At 43.8% G+C, this 22,947-nt stretch overlaps 2 protein-coding genes across 6 annotated transcripts in view; one reads left to right on the forward strand and one right to left on the reverse strand.

The window, feature by feature from the left end:
- LOC147034175 (A-type potassium channel modulatory protein KCNIP2-like) overlaps window positions 1-11,518 on the reverse strand; it is a 385,242-nt gene extending 373,724 nt beyond the window's left edge. The window contains exon 1 of one of the 2 annotated variants that reach the window (XM_085878070.1): window positions 11,413-11,518. In XM_085878070.1, the coding sequence (XP_085734196.1) occupies window positions 11,413-11,491 (79 nt within the window). In that variant the 5' untranslated portion in view covers window positions 11,492-11,518. The remainder of the gene's footprint in view (window positions 1-11,412) is intronic. The other variant, XM_085878113.1, reaches the window with a different exon arrangement.
- The window catches only part of LOC147034176 (uncharacterized), a 173,792-nt gene continuing 162,334 nt past the window's right edge, over window positions 11,490-22,947 (forward strand). For all 4 annotated transcript variants that reach the window (XR_015057431.1, XM_085878189.1, XM_085878179.1 and 1 more), the window contains exon 1: window positions 11,490-11,609. Coding sequence is in view for 3 of the 4 variants with exons in the window: in XM_085878189.1 (XP_085734315.1) it covers window positions 11,490-11,609 (120 nt within the window). In the remaining variant the exon portion in view is untranslated. The remainder of the gene's footprint in view (window positions 11,610-22,947) is intronic.

Consider the following 22,947-nt stretch of genomic DNA (forward strand, 5'->3'; position numbering starts at 1 on the left):
ATGGGCGTGGGCGTGGGGAATACCTCAAGGAAAAGTTTGGCAACACCTTGTCGGAGGCAAAGATCAAGGCTGGTGTCTTTGTTGGACCGCAAATCCGACAGATTATGAAGGACGAAACTTTTCCGACAACTCTAAACCCCAAAGAGCTGGCAGCGTGGAGGAGCTTCAAAGCTGTGACGGACAACTTCTTGGGGAACGAGCACGCGGACAACTATGAAGAAATAGTGCAGCAGCTGCTGGAGTCCTTCAGGAAACTTGGCTCCAGGATGTCCCTGAAAATCCATTTCCTACACCAGCACCTGAACTTCTTCCCTGACAACTTGGGAGCAGTCTCGGACGAGCACGGCGAGCGATTCCACCAAGAGATTTCACTCATGGAGACGCGTTACCAAGGGCGGCACAACCCGAACATGATGGGCGATTTCTGCTGGTTCCTGCATCGTGAAACTGACACAGAGCAGCACAAACGCAAAGCCAAATGCCTAAAGCATTTTTAATTACATTCTAGTGGAGTTTTTCTGTAATTTCTATAATTTTGAAGCATTCATGATGAAATAAATGAATAAATGAATTTTTGTAAATTTCATTGAAATCCTGACTTCTAGGCAATGGGAATATTTCTGTTACTGAAAATCCTGACGTGATACAGCAAAACGGTTATGATTTTTGAAATCAGCGTACCCAAATTAGTCTAAATCACTTTACACATCTCCAGTAAAAAATTTTTGTTGTTCAGTGTAATCATTACATGTCAGTTAGACAAGCCAAACAAAGCCACTGATGATTGATAATCTTTACATGACAGTTAGACAAGACAAACACAGCCACTGATGATTGATAATCTTTACATGACAGTTAGACAAGACAAACACAGCCACTGATGATTGATAATCTTTACATGACAGTGAGACAAGACAAACACAGCCACTGATGATTGATAATCTTTACAAGACAGTGAGACAAGACAAACACAGCCACTGATGATTGATAATCTTTACAAGACTGTTAGATGAGACAAGCAGAGCCACTGATGATTGATAATCTTTACAACACTGTTAGACGAAATAAACACAGCCACTGATGATTGATCATCTTTACATGACAGTTAGACAAGACAAACACAGCCACTGATGATTGATAATCTTTACATGACAGTGAGACAAGACAAACACAGCCACTGATGATTGATAATCTTTACAAGACAGTGAGACAAGACAAACACAGCCACTGATGATTGATAATCTTTACAAGACTGTTAGATGAGACAAGCAGAGCCACTGATGATTGATAATCTTTACAACACTGTTAGACGAAATAAACACAGCCACTGATGATTGATCATCTTTACATGACAGTTAGACAAGACAAACACAGCCACTGATGATTGATAATCTTTACATGACAGTGAGACAAGACAAACACAGCCACTGATGATTGATAATCTTTACAAGACAGTGAGACAAGACAAACACAGCCACTGATGATTGATAATCTTTACAAGACTGTTAGATGAGACAAGCAGAGCCACTGATGATTGATAATCTTTACAACACTGTTAGACGAAATAAACACAGCCACTGATGATTGATCATCTTTACATGACAGTTAGACAAGACAAACACAGCCACTGATGATTGATAATGTTTTGTAATAATTGTTAAATGACAGGTGAAGTTATGAACACCATATAACCCAAAACACAAAACAAATACCCATTTCTGAAACCCAAGTTCATATGAGGTACGAGTATGTTCGAGGCACAACTTCGTAAAACGTGGTTACATGGCAGCAAATGAAAACCCATCAATGGCAATTCAATGCATGGCAGGCTACAATGCAACTTGGCTCTCTCAAACACTCCCAGGAAAGTCATTTCAGCTAATTGAAAATCCCTTCGCTTATTGATGTCATGATTGAATACCATTTACTGTGCTGCAAATATCAATAGATAATGATGATTGAGTCGACTGTAATTTTGAAGTAAATTTACAGCATAATTGTGCATATTAACGATGTAAAGAGGAATGTTCAATACTCACGATTAAATATTTAACCGATTTGTAACCAAGTAGGTCTACAGGTTCAGGAATAATATATAGACAATACGGTACTCAAGCTTAAATGCAACCTGACACTGGCAATCTGATTTGAATCACCATTGCAGGAAGGAGGTCTACACTGTCTGCAGGAAGGAGGTTATGCCATCGCTTGTATTGCCACACACCATAATTGGTTCAACCAACACCATCACTCACAGTTGATGTGGAAACGATCCGAGTGACAATCACCACTGGATTGGGGTTCATCGAATATTATGAACGTGTATTAAGTGTCTATGATATGGATAAGATGTCTGTTGCCATATTGCTGGTCACTAATCAGTAGATCATCATGTGAAGTTGTGTTATATTGTTCCTCCATGTGCTAGACCAGGTAAGGTCAGGTAAGTGAGGATAATCATGCATTGAAATGCATGTGCACTGGGACCGGTCATCTTGTCATCTTTTACAAGGTTGGGGAAGAAGGGTGGGACCATATTTGGTGTGCAGGCCCATGATTGCCCACAAGGTCAAACATGCGTGGGAAGGTGAGGTTGGCGGATCTGGCACCATTTATCATCAGCGTTGGTGGCCCGCGATTGGCTGGCTCGGCTCAGCTGATGATTTGCCCCGCTTCTGGAACAGCGTCGGGGGTGGGAGGGAACCAATAGAAGCCATGATAAGGGGGGGTCCTTTTGACCCTTTTTTTCATTGTCCACTCGGGTGCATTTTGCAGTTAAATCAGAAGTATGGCATCCTGAGGAAAGATCTCTGCAGTACTTGTGCTGTGGCTCTTGCTTCGACGGTTAGCATTATATCGTGTCGCAGAGTAGACTTTTTTTAAAATCAGTATTCCACACCAACTGTGCCTCACAATCTTGGGAAAACAACCCTATCATACCCACCTCCGACTCTTCTCCACCATTCCCCAACCTTCGTCTATCTAGCTTTCCTGGTGTAGAACCTATTAGTTTTGGCCACTCTCTATCCCTTTCTACGAGCAATCGCAAAATCTTGTATGTGCAATGCTTAAAAGTTATCTTTCCTTCGTTGTCCTCTCCTGTACAGTGTAGATGGCCCACAGTCCTTCCAAATATCCCTCCCCATTACCCTATTTTGGGTTGATACTATAGACAGCCTGTGCCAAAACATGCTGGTGAGCCAAAACATCCAAATATAGACTATAGACAAACCTGTGCCAAAACATCCAAAAAATATATTGAAATCACAGCTTGTCCCCTTCAAAATAGTTTCCCTCCAGTCTTACACACTTGTCCATCCTCTTCTTCCATGCTTTGATGCACCGCCGGAAGGCTTCTTCAGGTATCCTCCGGAGCTCTGTCGCCACGGCCCTTTTGATAGCCTCCACATCAGGAAATTGTGTCCCCTTGATCACCCACTTGAGCTTGGGGAATAGGAAAAAAATCACAAGGGGCCAAGTTTGGTGAATACGGGGATTGCTCCAGATTTGGCATGTTCCTCTCCGCCAGAAACTGTCGGACGCTCAGGGCAATGTGAGCAGGGGCATTGTCATGGTGGAGCACCCAGGCATTGTTCTCCCACAGATCGCTCCTCTCATCCCAGACTGATCTCATAAGGCACTGGAGGATCTCCTTGCACACGTATTGATTCACTGTTTGACCCTGTGGTAGAAACTCAAAGTGGACGATGCCCTTGATGTCAAAAAACGCGATGAGCATCACCTTGACCTTCGACTTCGACATCCTTGCTTTCCTTGGTCTTCGTGATGCCGGACTATTCCACTGACGACGCTGCTGTTTGGTCTCGGGATCGTGTTCGAATATCCACGATTCATCACCAGTAATGACTCCCGAGCAGGTCTGGATCGTCCTCGAGGCACTCGATAATGTCTTGATAGACAGTGACTCTTGCTGTTTCTGGTCCTCGGACAACAGCTTTGGGACCATATTTGCGCACACCTTGCGCATTTCGAGATTTTCAGTGATGATGATCCAGACAGTGTCCTTGTTTATGGAAAGTTCCTCAGCAATCATCCGCAACATGAGTCGAGTATCTGCACGCACCATCTGCTTCACACGTTCGATGTTGATCTCCGTTAAGCTCGTTGAAGGTCTTCCAGACCGTGGATCGTCTTCAACCTCCTCCCGTCCTTCTTTGAATCTCTTGTGCCATTCAAATCCACATGTAGGTGACATCGTTTCTTCCCCGTAGACTTGCTGCAGCATTGCGAAGGATTCGGAAGGTGTTTTTCCAAGCTTGGCAAGAAACTTCAGATTGGCTCTCTGCTCACGACTCAGAGCACGACGACTCAGACTGGACAATGTGTAAAGCCTTTATTTTATTTTTACAAAGCCAAAACTGGCGAGATAAACTGGTGTAAAGCCAAAACAACCTTTATTTTTGGCCCTTGTGGGCCCTTCAACTCTCCAACAACAATTTAATTCATTTTTCCCTTTAGCAAAGCAAGTTGGCTCTATATAAGACTAGAGAGTCAAGAATGCAAAACTATTGGTATAGTACGGATGCCTTGGGAATGTTTAAAGCTCTTTGTGTTTCCAGAATTAAACTGGAGTTCTGTTGTTGCTCTCACTTACAGCTCTTTGAGAAACAGTGGTGTGTAAGCAATGCTTTTTGTAAAATATCTCAGGATTAGTTAATATTTCCTCTCGAGTTGGTTCCTTTTTTATTCCCTCTTGTTTGATTACATATACTTTTGTTTGCTTATCATGTAAAGTTATGTGTTACTGTTGTGCTTACTTCCTTTGAGTCACACTGGTGTGACACCTTCTTTATACTTTTGTAATAAAAGGACATAAAAGTAAAATTTTAAAAAAGTGTCTTTCTCTTTCTCTTTCCTGTTCATTTATTCCCTTGCCAGTTGTATGGAATTGTTTCCTCTGTACCCCAATGTCAATTTAACTTTTTTCTTCAATGAGCCTTGCTGTTGAAGAGAGAAAAAGGAAAGAAAAGATTTTGATGTTTGTACCTGTGCAAAAAAGCCCTTTCGTCAAAGTGTTTTACATTTTCCTACGACGAAAACTTTCTGAGAAAGTTATTTTCAGAGATCACAACACTGGAAGTATTTTAAAAAATGGTGTTATGACAGATAAAGCTCAAATATGAGGAACATTAGTTTGAGCATATGACTTTGTAGATTACTGTGACAACAATAGTTGAAAGACAGTGGTTAGGCAACACAAGTTGTGGGTAGATGTGGCAAACATCACAATGTGATGACAGAAAATACCTCACCAGTCACCACCCTGTTTTGTGTCGTCTATGTAAAACAACAAAAGTGTGTTTGATAAATCACGTGACATTTTCTTTCCTTAATAAATGAGCTCAAGGTACACGGAACATTGGTATTCCTGAAAGACAGTATTTGTCATTCCTTGGCACACAGCATCATAAAATAAAGGTATTTTAAGATTTTCAATTAACCTCCATACAAATGTCACAGTCAGTGTGGGTTGGTAATCTGTGATGATAATATTAGCATTTGGTTTGTCAAAATGTCAGTGTACAATTTTATAGGTGTATGTTTGTGTCCAAATGTCTCTGTGCTGTGTAACTGGATTTGGATGAGGCAGACTACCTTACGCCAAAGGATAACATTTTTGCCCCATTTATAACCGTCATGTAATCCTTTGTATTTCTGTGTGATGTGGGTTGAAGCCCTACCCAAAAGTCTTTACCTATCACCCTGAACCAAATTTTTCTCCACCAGTCAGAAGAATTTCAGCCTTGTAATGAGAGAAGCTATGTGTGCGCGGAGGAGATTTATTGAACTAGCGCAGAACTCAGGGTGGATTTAAAAAGAGTACAGGACTCAATGTTTGCCACTAAGGCTGTGATGGTAAAAAACAATGGCAACATCATATTAATAAGGAACATCACATGGCTGAAAATATTAACAACGAATGAAACTATTTTGTTTCAAAAGATGGAGAAAGTGTGAATTATATTAAAATGAATCACAACTGTGGCAAGAGCAGAGCCGGGGCTTATGAAAAATCAGCAAATAGTTATGACAATGGGCAGAAGGTAGCAGCAGGCAATTAGCCATCTGTCATGCTAGTTTTCTGAAAGCAAAACTTAGACTTGCAAGTAACAAGCTTTTAATTTCTCTCATTAATCAGCACAAACATTAACATTCAAAATGGCAATCAGGCAACTTGGTAGAGCTTCCACTCAAACATTCAAATTCTATCAGCCTTCACAAATAGCTTTTCTTTGAATGGGATGTAGTTATCACTATGGTAGTTGCTCTTCAGATAAGGTACTCTTGTAAGTGTCCATCTCCCTGGTGGATGTTCAGAAATCCACAAAGGTGCCAGTATATCCGGTAGTTTCATCAGGTAGATTGATCTGGCCTACAGTCCACATTCTCTTACACTGAATGGTCCACCACCTCTTCATCTCTGGACAAAGACATAGTTCCTGGGACTAATTTCCCAACAAACCACTCTTTCGCTCTATTGCTCCTCAATCAATATATACAGGGTGTCCCAAAAGTCACCTCGGGATTTAGAAATTAAATAACATTTCTGTTTCTTAATAATTTTTTTCTTTTCTTTTCAGAATTCAGATTAACATTTGGAAATTACCCATGGAAAAATTCACAACTGAAAAAAGAACCAAAATCGTCTAATTTTATTTTAAATTTCATCGATCAATTATTCTCACCCAAAGAGCATGGACACCGAATAATTTCATGAAATTCAGAAATTTCTTGGCCATCACGTTCTCCTGATTTGACGCCTCCTGAATATTTTCTTTGGGGTTACCAAAAGGAGCATGTATACATCAATAAGCCCCATACAATTCAGCAGCTCAAGGACAACATCTGTGCAGAAATTTGAGTGCTGCAGCCAGAGTTATTGTCCGCTGTTATGGAAAATACTGTTGAAAGAGCCAGTCTCTGCGAAGCCAAAAATGGAGGACATCTAAGCTGCATCATTTTTCATAAATAAAGCAAATTTATCTCCATTTTGCAAATTTTCTTTTTGTGTAAAAATAATCATAAATGATTAAAAAACAGAAATTTTATTTTATTTCTAAATCCCTAGGTGACTTTTGGGACACCCTGTACCTTCACTCCTCCCACTATCCTGCCCAACGTCTTATCTCTGGAAGTATGAGTCATGTGTTGAGACAATTGCAAGAAAGCAGCTTGCCATTTTTCTCATGGAAAGTCAACCCCAGTGATGAGAACCTGCAAGTTTCTCAACAAAGTTCATAACCATTATGTTTCTGTCCTTAAACACACATAACCATCTCAGACACACTTAATCCATCTCTTGCTGTATTCATCGCTCACCCCTGACTGAAAACATATCACAGCATGTGAACTTCACTCCTGCTCAGGTAAAGAAATTGCTGACCTGGTTAAACTCCTCCATTGTTACAGGTTCTGACAGCATCAATGCTCTCATCATCAAAAATGATTCACCTGCCTTGTGAACTCCTGTTTCTCTGCTGTTTTACAGGTCATTTTCCAAAGGCATCTTACCTTCTGTTTTTTGTATGCAGCATATGGCTGCGGGTAGCAATATTTGCTGGGGACGCAGCTAAGCCACTGATGCAATACCCTCTGTAGGTGAGAGCAATAATTTGGAATTTTACCAGTGTGGCAGTGGTAGGTCGCCTAATGGCCACCTGTCTGCATTACGAAAAATCAGCAATGCTCTCCCAATTCATGAGAATTGTGGAAAAACTGTACCTCAGAACGATAGACAAGCCAATCCACTCCCCATCATTAGCAAAGCAAAGGAATCAACAATTGCAGCAGACATCAACATTTATCTTCTTGCTAACTCTCTGATCTCTGAGAATGTCATCCACCTTGGACATGATGCTTCTTGTTTAAGCATTAGATGGATTCCCTCAATTTCAATAGTGGTGTTCTGGGACCAATTGATTACATCGATGACATGTCTGTTGTGTCGATCATCAATGACATGTCTGTTGTATCACGAGAAACTCCATTGTATCACTTTGCAGATGACTTCACTCTGTGCCAGATAGTTGAAAATCATTCCACCAAGCAGGCTATCGCAGCATCCTTCTCTGCCGATGCAGAGAAAATAAACACCTGGTCATTTATCTGGAACATGCCTTTTCGTGCAAGAAAAATTAATATTCTCAATTTGTCTTACCACAAGGACCATCAGGAAAATCTTCAATATTTCTGTAGTTTCTGGGAGAGGTACTGTCTCTGGAACTCATAGGCCTCACTATTGGGTACAACCTTTCTGGGGTAGATAATCTCAAAGCTGGCTTCCAAAACCAACCACTGCCTCAGAATTATCAAGAGATAAGTCCTTCCCCTGCCTTCTTCAGCTTATAATGGTGTTCACACTCTGGATCAGGACTTTGAACACCATGAGGCATCCTTCTTCTGCTGATAATTGTATTCAAAGTTTTTCCCTTTTATATCCTTGTTCAAAACCCTCTTACTTGCAGGATACTGTGTCCCTTCCCCTCCTCTCTCTCTTCTCTTTTTCTTGTTCATCTATTCCTTTTCTTGATGAGTCTTGCAGCATGACTGCCCCACTGTCAGTTTGTTCGCTGTTTACCCAATATAAATATATATATATATATATATATATTATATATATGGCTATATATACTGTATATATATATATATGGCTATATATATATATACTGTATATATATGGCTATATATATATATATACTGTATATATATATACTGTATATATATATATATATATATTTACCCAACATATATATATATATATATATATATATATATATATATATATATATATATATATATATATATATATATATATATATACACACAAAAGCTAAATTTCATGGAAGACTAAAGAAGAGGTATTTTTCTACTCATGGACATTTTTTCAAAGCTCTCAGTTTAATTTCTCTTCAAGCCAAGTCGTAAACAAGAAAAGAGCAGTCAGAGAATGCAAACCCTTGCCAAGACTTTTTTGGAGTGGTGTATTTTCATAGATTTTAGGGTAAATCCAATATGGCTGCCAAACCATGTGACCAATGACATCATACGTATGACCTTTTGTTCCTCATGGACAGGCGGTCATACGTGTAAAGTTTCTCCTCGATCTGTTCAGCCACTTCAGAGAGGATTTATGAAAGTTTTTTTTTAAAACAATATGGCTACCGAATCACATGACTGATGACATCATGAATTTTTTTTCTGTGGACCATGTTATCCCAAGATGACCCTCAAAACGTTTCATACCGATTAGATGTGGCGTTCTATATATGCAATTATGACGTCATAACGAGGGCATCTATGACATCGTAAAAATCACACTTATTCCCTTGAGGAATACTTGCTATTTGCCAAATTTCAATTATTTCCTTGGTGTGGTTTCAGAGATACAGAGGTCCAAGGTTTTTCCGTTTTTCCAATACAGCTGCCACGTGACCTATGATGTCATAATTATCATTAAAACATTCTAAATGAGTAGTCGCACCAATGGTGAACATATCGTCCCAATCCGCCAAGCAGTTGTGGAGAAAAACACAAAAGCTCTGTGCGGACAAACAGACAGACAAACAAACAAACAAACAAACAAACGGACCCAAATGCGATACCCTCTCCGAATCCTTCGGCGAGGGTACTATAAACAGTGTGACCACTCCATGGCTTTTTTTTACAAGATCTTGGCTATTCATTGTTCACCTTGGCGTCTTGGTTTTCTAGAGGTTTTCTTGGCGTATAGGTTTTCTATTATCAGCGCTTTTCCGAAACCTTGTGAATTATTGGCTTTTTTCATTGGCTCACCTTGGCATTTATGAAAATGAGGAGTGGTCACACTGACTATAACCCCCTTGTCACTGCTCTTCTTTCCCCTCCTCTCCTCATGCATTTCACCATTCTTTCCTCACCCCTCCTCCCCCTTTCTCATGAATCTACAGAGGCCATTGTCTATCTATCACCTGAATAAATTGGCAGATTATTTGATTACCTCCAACCCAAAATGTTTTACATTCAGACATTAATTAACAGTGTTTAAGTTATTTTTAAAAAAATTGAATGGCTGGTATGAGCACCTTTCTTACAAATGCAAGAAGAAACTTTTTTGGGATTGAACATGGAAATAATTTGAACAACAATAACAGCAATAAACAACCAACACGACCATTGCTTGGTTTGCTCTTTGTGGCTGAAGACGGCCATTTACGTGTGACATGTGATGTGACAACCTTGGTACACAAATTTGCTAAGAGTGCAGCAGCTGCTGAATCAGACTGTAACTCCCATCGTCGGTGGTCTCTCGGTCTTCTTAGGCCTCCTTTCTGGTCTTGCATCCTCTGCCCTCTCGGTACTTTGTCCCCCCACCTCCCTCCCTGGTATCTAAAATAAACAGCAGTGTAGCCTGGTGTCAAGAAGGAACCTTCAAGAAGACCAGACCACTTGTTACCCACAGTCCAGGCAGGAATGTGTAATTTGTTCAAGTACCGGTGATAACTTGCCTGTTCTTTGAAAAGGTCACTGTGGATCGTTAACGTTCACCTACTAATACAACACAACCAGTTTAACGTCCATCCGAGGGATGCATTCATCTTATATATTAAAAGTAGGGGGGTGGAGTAGGTTCAACCATCCCCCTCCCCACAACCCCCCTCACCCACCTATTAAACTGTCCGACCGTTATGTGAAACTGTATGTATTTTATACAAAGGGACGTGATGTCGCGTTTCATTGTGATAAACTGCGCCCTGGAATCGAAGAAAGCAGCGACCTCCATCTTACAGCACCTCTGTCAGCGGCTGTGCGCTTTTGGCGCGCATTTCGCACGCGACTGTGCGGGCGGGAAACTGAGCGTCTGGCGCGCTCCCGACGGACACGCACGGCTGGCTGAGTAACAACGCCACAGCTCAAACAAACGGTCCAAATGATTCCCAAAATGCTGAATCAAAACGAGAACACCTTAATCAGACGATCATGGTTGTTATTATTGTGCACAACGTGGATTGTTGCGATACACGGTTCGCCTAGTTGTATAATGGTGTGTGTGTGTGTGTGTGTGTGTGTGTGTGTGTGTGTGTGTGTGTGTGTGTGTGTGTGTGTGTGTGTGTGTGTGTGTGTGTGTGTGTGTGTGTGTGTGTCATTTACCTCATCACTCGAATAATTATTCCTCGATCATCAGAGGAGTATATTTACGACACCGCCTACCGTGCTTTAATGTACACAGTACACCTGTATGAAAGTAATTTCGACTGCTGTGGAAGATGCGGAACGGGAAGGCAAACGCATCTGGTGAAGCGAATTGTGTTGTCCACAATTCGCTCTCTTCACAGGGAACAAACGGGACAACAAGCACGACGGAGATGCCGAGCGACAGATAGTATTAGCGGGACAGCGACATCATTGTCTTACCGGCGCGTTCGGTGGTGACGCTGCGGCGAGCCACCGAGTTGGGGTCTTCATTCCGATGCTGATGCTGATGCTTCTCCATGCTCCTCAGACGGGGAAGATCAGGAGCGCAGAAGAGGCGGGAAGCAGAGCACGACCGAGCAGCGAGCCGGATCACCGTCCTGTTGGGACGTTTTCAACACGTCCGCTGGAATGCTGACGTAAGGACCTGATGCTTCGCGCCTTGTATTCACGCGGTCGCTGTTCGCAGCGCCGTCGGCTCCCTCCCCCTTTAAATCACTTTTACCTCACAATCTCCCCAATAACAGCTCCCTCTCCCTTTAAATCACTTTTACCTCACAATCTCCCGAATAATAGCTCCATCCCCCTTCAAATCACTTTTACCTCACAATCTCCCCAATAACAGCTCCCTCCTCCTTTAAAATCACTTTTACCTCACAATCTCCCCAATAATAGCTCCATCCCCCTTTAAATCACTTTTACCTCACAATCTCCCCAATAATAGCTCCATCCCCCTTTAAATCACTTTTACCTCACAATCTCCCCAATAACAGCTCCCTCCTCCTTTAAATCACTTTTACCTCAGAATCTCCCCAATAACAGCTCCCTCCTCCTTTAAAATCACTTTTACCTCACAATCTCCCCAATAATAGCTCCATCCCCCTTTAAATCACTTTTACCTCACAATCTCCCCAATAATAGCTCCATCCCCCTTTAAATCACCTTTACCTCACAATCTCCCCAATAACAGCTCAATCCTCCTTTAAAATCACTTTTACCTCACAATCTCCCCAATAACAGCTCCATCCTCCTTTAAAATCACTTTTACCTCACAATCTCCCCAATAACAGCTCCATCCTCCTTTAAAATCACTTTTACCTCACAATCTCCACAATAATAGCTCCATCCTCCTTTAAAATCACTTTTACCTCACAATCTCCCCAATAACAGCTCCATCCTCCTTTAAAATCACTTTTACCTCACAATCTCCACAATAATAGCTCCATCCTCCTTTAAAATCACTTTTACCTCACAATCTCCCCAATAACAGCTCCATCCTCCTTTAAAATCACTTTTACCTCACAATCTCCCCAATAACAGCTCCGTCCTCCTTTAAAATCACTTTTACCTCACAATCTCCCCAATAACAGCTCCATCCTCCTTTAAAATCACTTTTACCTCACAATCTCCCCAATAACAGCTCCATCCTCCTTTAAAATCACTTTTACCTCACAATCTCCCCAATAATAGCTCCATCCTCCTTTAAAATCACTTTTACCTCACAATCTCCCCAATAACAGCTCCATCCTCCTTTAAAATCACTTTTACCTCACAATCTCCCCAATAACAGCTCCGTCCTCCTTTAAAATCACTTTTACCTCACAATCTCCCCAATAACAGCTCCATCCTCCTTTTAAATCACTTTTACCTCACAATCTCCACAATAATAGCTCCATCCTCCTTTAAAATCACTTTTACCTCACAATCTCCCCAATAACAGCTCCATCCTCCTTTAAAATCACTTTTACCTCACAATCTCCCCAATAACAGCTCCATCCTCCTTTAAAATCACTTTTACCTCACAATCTCCCCAATAACAGCTCCATCTTCCTTTAAAATCACTTTTACCTCACAATCTCCCCAATAATAGCTCCATCCTCCTTTAAAATCACTTTTACCTCACAATCTCCCCAATAACAGCTCCATCCTCCTTTAAAGTCACTTTTACCTCACAATCTCCCCAATAATAGCTCCGTCCTCGTTTAAAATCACTTTTCCCTCACAATCTCCCCAATAACAGCTCCATCCTCCTTTAAAATCACTTTTACCTCACAATCTCCCCAATAATAGCTCCGTCCTCGTTTAAAATCACTGAGTTGTGATTGTGAGTCAGGTCAGGTTCGATCTGTGACCTGCTACAGGTACCATGTAAACCTGTACTAACCTGTTCCATGGTCGGGTTGTCGGCGACTAAACCGTCTCCCCCACCAGGTTTTGTGGTGAGGGGGGTGTTTGGATATGGACACCCAGCAGGATTAAAAACAAAACCTGTCAAAGGGCGGAGGAGCTCCTTGTGAGCCAAACGGCCATCCATATCTAGTGCCCAACTGTGTCTGCGGACGTCCTCCTGCAGTTGGGTTACTTCTTATTAGGAGGTTGGTGGCAGGATTTGCACTCCAGCCACCGTAAAACCATTCATTCCGCAAAACGTAAAAACGCAAAAAAATCTGAAAACCCACTCCGTGGGAGTACCTCCTGTGCAGCTTCCCTTCGCAGGGCAGCTCACCGGATGACGGGATTGGGGCAAAGCCTTCGGGACCCCCAATCTTTGATGATAGGAGGGAAACCACGGGGTAACATCCCTGGGTCAGATTGCGGGAGAGTGTGTCGGAGTGGTGCTGAGGTGTCGTCCACCAGACGGCGGTCTCCTTGGGTTAACCTGAGGCGGTCCCTTCGGGTGGGTGCCTGGAATGTCCTATCCCTAAGAGAGGATGATCTCCTGTCTCTGTTATCATCTGAGCTCAAGCGTTTGGACATCGGGATTGCAGCTCTCTCTGAGGTTCGGAGACCGGATTGCGGCGAGATAATGGTGGGTGGTTACACCTACTATTGGTCTGGTCGCTCTGATGGTTACCATACCCAAGGAGTTGCTGTAGCTGTGTCCAATAAGCTGACCCCAATGATAATTGAGGTAACACCGGTCAACGAGCGTATTATGAGATTAAGGATTCGTCACTCCTTAGGTGTCATTTCCCTGGTCTCTGTTTATGCTCCGACTGAGGCGAGTGATCTCACCGTGAAGGATGCATTCTACGCCACACTTGAGTCTGTGGTTGATCAGTGCCCCAGACGAGATACAGTTCTAGTCTTGGGGGATTTCAATGCATCGACTGGAACTGATAGGGATGGTTATGAGGCGTGTGTTGGTCCCCATGGGTCAGGAACTATGAACCAGAATAGCACTAAGTTCCTTGACTTTGCAAGAAGTCATGGACTTAGGGTGGCTGGTTCATGGTTTCAAGCGCTCACAAGCTCATCGCTGGACTTGGTATTCCAACGCTGGCGGTGTGGCAAAGGAGAGTGACCATGTCCTCATTGACGGTCGTTGGAGGATGATCCAGAACTGCAGGGTCTACCGGAGTGCTCAGTTCCTCAATACTGACCACAGGCTTGTTGTAGCAACTCTAAAGCTGCACCTTAAATCCTGGAGAATGGTACCATCCCAGCCTAGGCTGGATGTTGCCAAGCTCAGGGATGAGAGAGTAGCTGAGGAGTTTGCGAACAGGCTGAGTGGACACTTGGGGGGTCTGGGTGCTTTGGGGGGTCCTGAAGAGTTGTGGAGCGCCTTCAAGACCACCGTCCTTGACGTTGCCGGTGGATGTCTTGGAACTCACCGCAGGGCAAAGAAGAATTTTGACTCTCAAGGGACACTGGATACCATTGACCAGAGTCGCAGGGCCAGGCTGAATGGCAGAGCTGAGCTGTTCAGGGAGCTGAGGCGTAAAACTGTATGTGCACTGAGGGTGGACAAGGAGGCCTATGTGCGAGGAATCTGTGAGGGGGTAGAGCATCACCTGTGGACAGGTGATTCTCGTCCCGCTTACAGGGGAATTCACGCATTACGTTCATCCAAGCCCATCCCTCGGAGCACTGCAGTTCGAGCAGAGAGTGGTAGGCTCTTGACAGAGGAGTCTGAAGTGAAGGCCCGCTGGGCCGGTTACTTTGAGCGGTTGTACCAGGCTGATCCCCCAGCTGTCGAGTTGGACGTCAAGGGTGTTACAATACCTGTTGCTGACCCTCAAATCAACTGTGGTCCACCTTCGCTTGTGGAAACACGGGCTGCGGTGAACCAGTTGAAACGGGGCAAAGCTCCAGGGATCTGTGGCATCCATGCCGGGCCTTCTCAAGGCTGGTGGAAATGCTGCACTCGTGTCATTGCATGCAGTTTTGTGCTCTGCCTGGAACACAGGCATCATCCCAACTGACTGGAAGAGGGGCCTTGTTGTCCCTCTCTGGAAAGGGAAGGGTGATCGCCAAAACTGCAACAACTACCGAGGGGTGACGCTGCTCTCAGTGGCGGGCAAGGTCTTTGCTCGGATAATTCTTGATAGGGTTCGCCACCATCTGCTTGAGCACCAGCGTCCAGAGCAGTCAGGCTTTACACCAAAGAGGTCAACGATTGACTGTATCCTTGCACTTCGTGTCCTCACCGAACGCAGACGAGAGTTTCGGCAGGGGCTGCTTGCAGCCTATGTTGATCTCTGTAAAGCGTTCGATTCAGTGAATCGGGATGTCCTCTGGAGGATTCTTGGTCTTCGTGGGGTGCCACCAAAACTGATCGATCTGATGTCTGAACTCTACTCTGGTACTGAGAGTGCTGTGAAGTGTGGTGGTACCACCTCTGACTTATTTCCAGTTGTTACTGGAGTTCGTCAGGGATGTGTACTTGCCCCCACACTTTTCAGCACTTGTATGGACTGGATTTTAGGGAGGATGTCGGAGAGATCAAGTTGCGGTGCATCGTTTGGGAATATCAAGATCTCGGACCTTGATTTTGCAGACGATGCAGTCATCTTTGCGGAGACCTTAGACATCCTCTTGGGGGCCCTCGAGGTGCTGAATGAGGAGTCGGAGCCGCTGGGATTACGGGTTTCTTGGGTCAAAACTAAGATCCAGGCTTTGAGTGACATCTTGGATGCTGCTGTCCTGTCTGTGTCTGTTTGTGGTGAGGATGTTGAGGTCGTGGAGAGATTCACTTACCTTGGCAGTGATATTCATGTCTCGGCTGGCTGCGAGTCAGAGGTCAATAGACGTCTGGGTCGGGCCTGGGGAGTCATGGATTCACTGGATCATGGGGTGTGGCGCTGCCGCCACCTGTGCGGGAGGACGAAAGTCCGAGTCTTCAGGTCCTTGGTACTTCCAGTCTTGCTCTATGGGTGCGAGACTTGGACTCTGACCAAGGATCTGAGATGGAGACTTTATTCCTTTGGTACCAGGTCTCTTCGGAGAATCCTTGGCTATCGCTGGTCGGATTTTGTATCCAACGAGTGGTTGCTGAGAGAGACTCGGATGAGATTTGTTACCTGCATAGTCCGTGAGCGTCAGTTGCAGCTGTATGGACATGTGGCTCGTTTTCCTGATGCTGATCCTGCTTACCAGATTCTCTCAGCGAGGGAGTCTCATGAGTGGAGGAGGCCAGTGGGCCGACCACGTGCCTCATGGTTGCAGCAGGTTGACCATCATCTCAAGGAGATGGGGATGGGCCTGGCATCTGCCTGGGGGATGGCCAGACGGAGGCCCCTGGAGTACCGGCGGAAAGTGGACGCAGCGACGCGCTGTTCTGGCACATGCTCCCATACCTGACCTGACCCTCGTTTAAAATCACTTTTACCTCACAATCTCCCCAATAACAGCTCCGTCCTCCTTTAAAATCACTTTTACCTCACAATCTCCCCAATAATAGCTCCGTCCTCCTTTAAAATCACTTTTACCTCACAATCTCCCCAATAACAGCTCCATCCTCCTTTTAAATCACTTTTACCTCACAATCTCCCCAATAATAGCTCCATCCTCCTTTAAAATCACTTTTACCTCACAATCTCCCCAATAATAGCTCCATCCTCCTTTAATATCACTTTTACCTCACAATCTCGCCAATAACAACTCCATCCTCCTTTAAAATCACTTTTACCTCACAATCTCCCCAATTATAGCTCCATCCTCCTTTATAATCACTTTTACCTCACAATCTCCCCCAAAACAACTCCATCCTCCTTTAAAATCACTTTTACCTCACAATCTCCCCAACAACAACACCATCCTCCTTTTACATCACTTTTACCTCACAATCTTCCCAATAACAGCTCCATCCTCCTTTAAAATCACTTTTACCTCACAATCTCCCCAATAACAGCTCAATCCTCCTTTAAAATCACCTTTACCTCACAATCTCCCCAATAACAGCTCCCTCCTCCTTTAAAATCACTTTCACCTCACAATCTCCCCAATAACAGCTCCATCCTCCTTTAAAATCACTTTTACCTCACAATCTCCCCAATAATAGCTCCATCCTCCTTTAAAATCACTTTTACCTCACAATCTCCCCAATAATAGCTCCATCCTCCTTTAAAATCACTTTTACCTCACAATCTCCTCAATAACAGCTCCATCTTCCTTTAAAATCACTTTTACCTCACAATCTCCCCAATAATAGCTCCGTCCTCCTTTAAAATCACTTTTACCTCACAATCTCCCCAATAACAGCTCCATCCTCCTTTAAAATCACTTTTACCTCACAATCTCCCCAATAACAGCTCCATCCTCCTTTAAAATCACTTTTACCTCACAATCTCCCCAATAATAGCTCCATCCTCCTTTGAAATCACTTTTACCTCACAATCTCCCCAATAACAGCTCCATCCTCCTTTAAAATCACTTTTACCTCACAATCTCCCCAATAACATCTCCATCCTCCTTTAAAATCACTTTTACCTCACAATCTCCCCAATAACAGCTCCGTCCTCCTTTAAAATCACTTTTACCTCACAATCTCCTCAATAATAGCTCCATCCTCCTTTAAAATCACTTTTACCTCACAATCTCCCCAATAACAGCTCCGTCCTCCTTTAAAATCACTTTTACCTCACAATCTCCCCAATAATAGCTCCATCCTCCTTTAAAAACTCTTTTACCTCACAATCTCCCCAATAATAGCTCCATCCTCCTTTAAAATCACTTTTACCTCACAATCTCCCCAATAACAACTCCATCCTCCTTTAAAAACACTTTTTCCTCACAATCTCCTCAATAATAGCTCCATCCTCCTTTAAAATCACTTTTACCTCACAATCTCCCCAAAAACAACTCCATCCTCCTTTAAAATCACTTTTTCCTCACAATCTCCCCAATAATAGCTCCATCCTCCTTTAAAATCACTTTTACCTCACAATCTCCCCAATAACAACTCCATCCTCCTTTTACATCACTTTTACCTCACAATCTTCCCAATAACAGCTCCATCCTCCTTTAAAATCACTTTTACCTCACAATCTCCCCAATAACAGCTCAATCCTCCTTTAAAATCACCTTTACCTCACAATCTCCCCAATAACAGCTCCCTCCTCCTTTAAAATCACTTTCACCTCACAATCTCCCCAATAACAGCTCCATCCTCCTTTAAAATCACTTTTACCTCACAATCTCCCCAATAACAGCTCCATCCTCCTTTAAAATCACTTTTACCTCACAATCTCCCCAATAATAGCTCCATCCTCCTTTAAAATCACTTTTACCTCACAATCTCCTCAATAACAGCTCCATCTTCCTTTAAAATCACTTTTACCTCACAATCTCCCCAATAATAGCTCCGTCCTCCTTTAAAATCACTTTTACCTCACAATCTCCCCAATAACAGCTCCATCCTCCTTTAAAATCACTTTTACCTCACAATCTCCCCAATAACAGCTCCATCCTCCTTTAAAATCACTTTTACCTCACAATCTCCCCAATAACAGCTCCATCCTCCTTTAAAATCACTTTTACCTCACAATCTCCCCAATAATAGCTCCATCCTCCTTTGAAATCACTTTTACCTCACAATCTCCCCAATAACAGCTCCATCCTCCTTTAAAATCACTTTTACCTCACAATCTCCCCAATAACATCTCCATCCTCCTTTAAAATCACTTTTACCTCACAATCTCCCCAATAACAGCTCCGTCCTCCTTTAAAATCACTTTTACCTCACAATCTCCTCAATAATAGCTCCATCCTCCTTTAAAATCACTTTTACCTCACAATCTCCCCAATAACAACTCCATCCTCCTTTAAAATCACTTTTACCTCACAATCTCCCCAATAACAGCTCCGTCCTCCTTTAAAATCACTTTTACCTCACAATCTCCCCAATAATAGCTCCATCCTCCTTTAAAATCACTTTTACCTCACAATCTCCCCAATAACAACTCCATCCTCCTTTAAAATCACTTTTACCTCACAATCTCCCCAATAATAGCTCCATCCTCCTTTAAAATCACTTTTACCTCACAATCTCCCCAATAATAGCTCCATCCTCCTTTAAAATCACTTTTACCTCACAATCTCCCCAATAACAACTCCATCCTCCTTTAAAATCACTTTTACCTCACAATCTCCTCAATAATAGCTCCGTCCTCCTTTAAAATCACTTTTACCTCACAATCTCCTCAATAATAGCTCCATCCTCCTTTAAAATCACTTTTACCTCACAATTACCCCAATAACAGCTCCATCCTCCTTTAAAATCACTTTTACCTCACAATCTCCCCAATAACAGCTCCATCCTCCTTTAAAATCACTTTTACCTCACAATCTCCCCAATAACAGCTCCATCCTCCTTTAAAATCACTTTTACCTCACAATCTCCACAATAATAGCTCCATCCTCCTTTAAAATCACTTTTACCTCACAATCTCCCCAATAACAGCTCCATGCTCCTTTAAAATCACTTTTACCTCACAATCTCCACAATAATAGGTCCATCGTCCTTTAAAATCACTTTTACCTCACAATCTCCCCAATAACAGCTCCATCCTCCTTTAAAATCACTTTTACCTCACAATCTCCCCAATAACAGCTCCGTCCTCCTTTAAAATCACTTTTACCTCACAATCTCCCCAATAACAGCTCCATCCTCCTTTAAAATCACTTTTACCTCACAATCTCCCCCAATAACAGCTCCATCCTCCTTTAAAATCACTTTTACCTCACAATCTCCCCAATAATAGCTCCATCCTCCTTTAAAATCACTTTTACCTCACAATCTCCCCCAATAACAGCTCCATCCTCCTTTAAAATCACTTTTACCTCACAATCTCCCCAATAACAGCTCCATCCTCCTTTTAAATCACTTTTACCTCACAATCTCCCCAATAACAGCTCCATCCTCCTTTTAAATCACTTTTACCTCACAATCTCCCCAATAATAGCTCCATCCTCCTTTAAAATCACTTTTTACCTCACAATCTCCCCAATAACAGCTCCATCCTCCTTTTAAATCACTTTTACCTCACAATCTCCCCAATAATAGCTCCATCCTCCTTTAAAATCACTTTTACCTCACAATCTCCCCAATAACAGCTCCATCTTCCTTTAAAATCACTTTTACCTCACAATCTCCCCAATAATAGCTCCATCCTCCTTTAAAATCACTTTTACCTCACAATCTCCCCAATAACAGCTCCATCCTCCTTTAAAGTCACTTTTACCTCACAATCTCCCCAATAATAGCTCCGTCCTCGTTTAAAATCACTTTTCCCTCACAATCTCCCCAATAACAGCTCCATCCTCCTTTAAAATCACTTTTACCTCACAATCTCCCCAATAATAGCTCCGTCCTCGTTTAAAATCACTGAGTTGTGATTGTGAGTCAGGTCAGGTTCGATCTGTGACCTGCTACAGGTACCATGTAAACCTGTACTAACCTGTTCCATGGTCGGGTTGTCGGCGACTAAACCGTCTCCCCCACCAGGTTTTGTGGTGAGGGGGGTGTTTGGATATGGACACCCAGCAGGATTAAAAACAAAACCTGTCAAAGGGCGGAGGAGCTCCTTGTGAGCCAAACGGCCATCCATATCTAGTGCCCAACTGTGTCTGCGGACGTCCTCCTGCAGTTGGGTTACTTCTTATTAGGAGGTTGGTGGCAGGATTTGCACTCCAGCCACCGTAAAACCATTCATTCCGCAAAACGTAAAAACGCAAAAAAATCTGAAAACCCACTCCGTGGGGTACCTCCTGTGCAGCTTCCCTTCGCAGGGCAGCTCACCGGATGACGGGATTGGGGCAAAGCCTTCGGGACCCCAATCTTTGATGATAGGAGGGAAACCACGGAGGTAACATCCCTGGGTCAGATTGCGGGAGAGTGTGTCGGAGTGGTGCTGAGTGTCGTCCACCAGACGGCGGTCTCCTTGGGTTAACCTGAGGCGGTCCCTTCGGGTGGGTGCCTGGAATGTCCTATCCCTAAGAGAGGATGATCTCCTGTCTCTGTTATCATCTGAGCTCAAGCGTTTGGACATCGGGATTGCAGCTCTCTCTGAGGTTCGGAGACCGGATTGCGGCGAGATAATGGTGGGTGGTTACACCTACTATTGGTCTGGTCGCTCTGATGGTTACCATACCCAAGGAGTTGCTGTAGCTGTGTCCAATAAGCTGACCCCAATGATAATTGAGGTAACACCGGTCAACGAGCGTATTATGAGATTAAGGATTCGTCACTCCTTAGGTGTCATTTCCCTGGTCTCTGTTTATGCTCCGACTGAGGCGAGTGATCTCACCGTGAAGGATGCATTCTACGCCACACTTGAGTCTGTGGTTGATCAGTGCCCCAGACGAGATACAGTTCTAGTCTTGGGGGATTTCAATGCATCGACTGGAACTGATAGGGATGGTTATGAGGCGTGTGTTGGTCCCCATGGGTCAGGAACTATGAACCAGAATAGCACTAAGTTCCTTGACTTTGCAAGAAGTCATGGACTTAGGGTGGCTGGTTCATGGTTTCAGCGCCCACAAGCTCATCGCTGGACTTGGTATTCCAACGCTGGCGGTGTGGCAAAGGAGAGTGACCATGTCCTCATTGACGGTCGTTGGAGGATGATCCAGAACTGCAGGGTCTACCGGAGTGCTCAGTTCCTCAATACTGACCACAGGCTTGTTGTAGCAACTCTAAAGCTGCACCTTAAATCCTGGAGAATGGTACCATCCCAGCCTAGGCTGGATGTTGCCAAGCTCAGGGATGAGAGAGTAGCTGAGGAGTTTGCGAACAGGCTGAGTGGACACTTGGGGGGTCTGGGTGCTTTGGGGGGTCCTGAAGAGTTGTGGAGCGCCTTCAAGACCACCGTCCTTGACGTTGCCGGTGGATGTCTTGGAACTCACCGCAGGGCAAAGAAGAATTTTGACTCTCAAGGGACACTGGATACCATTGACCAGAGTCGCAGGGCCAGGCTGAATGGCAGAGCTGAGCTGTTCAGGGGAGCTGAGGGCGTAAAACTGTATGTGCACTGAGGGTGGACAAGGAGGCCTATGTGCGAGGAATCTGTGAGGGGGTAGAGCATCACCTGTGGACAGGTGATTCTCGTCCCGCTTACAGGGGAATTCACGCATTACGTTCATCCAAGCCCATCCCTCGGAGCACTGCAGTTCGAGCAGAGAGTGGTAGGCTCTTGACAGAGGAGTCTGAAGTGAAGGCCCGCTGGGCCGGTTACTTTGAGCGGTTGTACCAGGCTGATCCCCCAGCTGTCGAGTTGGACGTCAAGGGTGTTACAATACCTGTTGCTGACCCTCAAATCAACTGTGGTCCACCTTCGCTTGTGGAAACACGGGCTGCGGTGAACCAGTTGAAACGGGGCAAAGCTCCAGGGATCTGTGGCATCCATGCCGAACTTCTCAAGGCTGGTGGAAATGCTGCACTCGTGTCATTGCATGCAGTTTTGTGCTCTGCCTGGAACACAGGCATCATCCCAACTGACTGGAAGAGGGGCCTTGTTGTCCCTCTCTGGAAAGGGA

The sequence above is a fragment of the Eptatretus burgeri genome, chromosome 1 (genome assembly GCF_056783735.1).
Source record: "Eptatretus burgeri isolate ZD-2024b chromosome 1, Ebu_testis_v1, whole genome shotgun sequence".
In the NCBI taxonomy this organism is placed as follows: domain Eukaryota; kingdom Metazoa; phylum Chordata; class Myxini; order Myxiniformes; family Myxinidae; genus Eptatretus; species Eptatretus burgeri.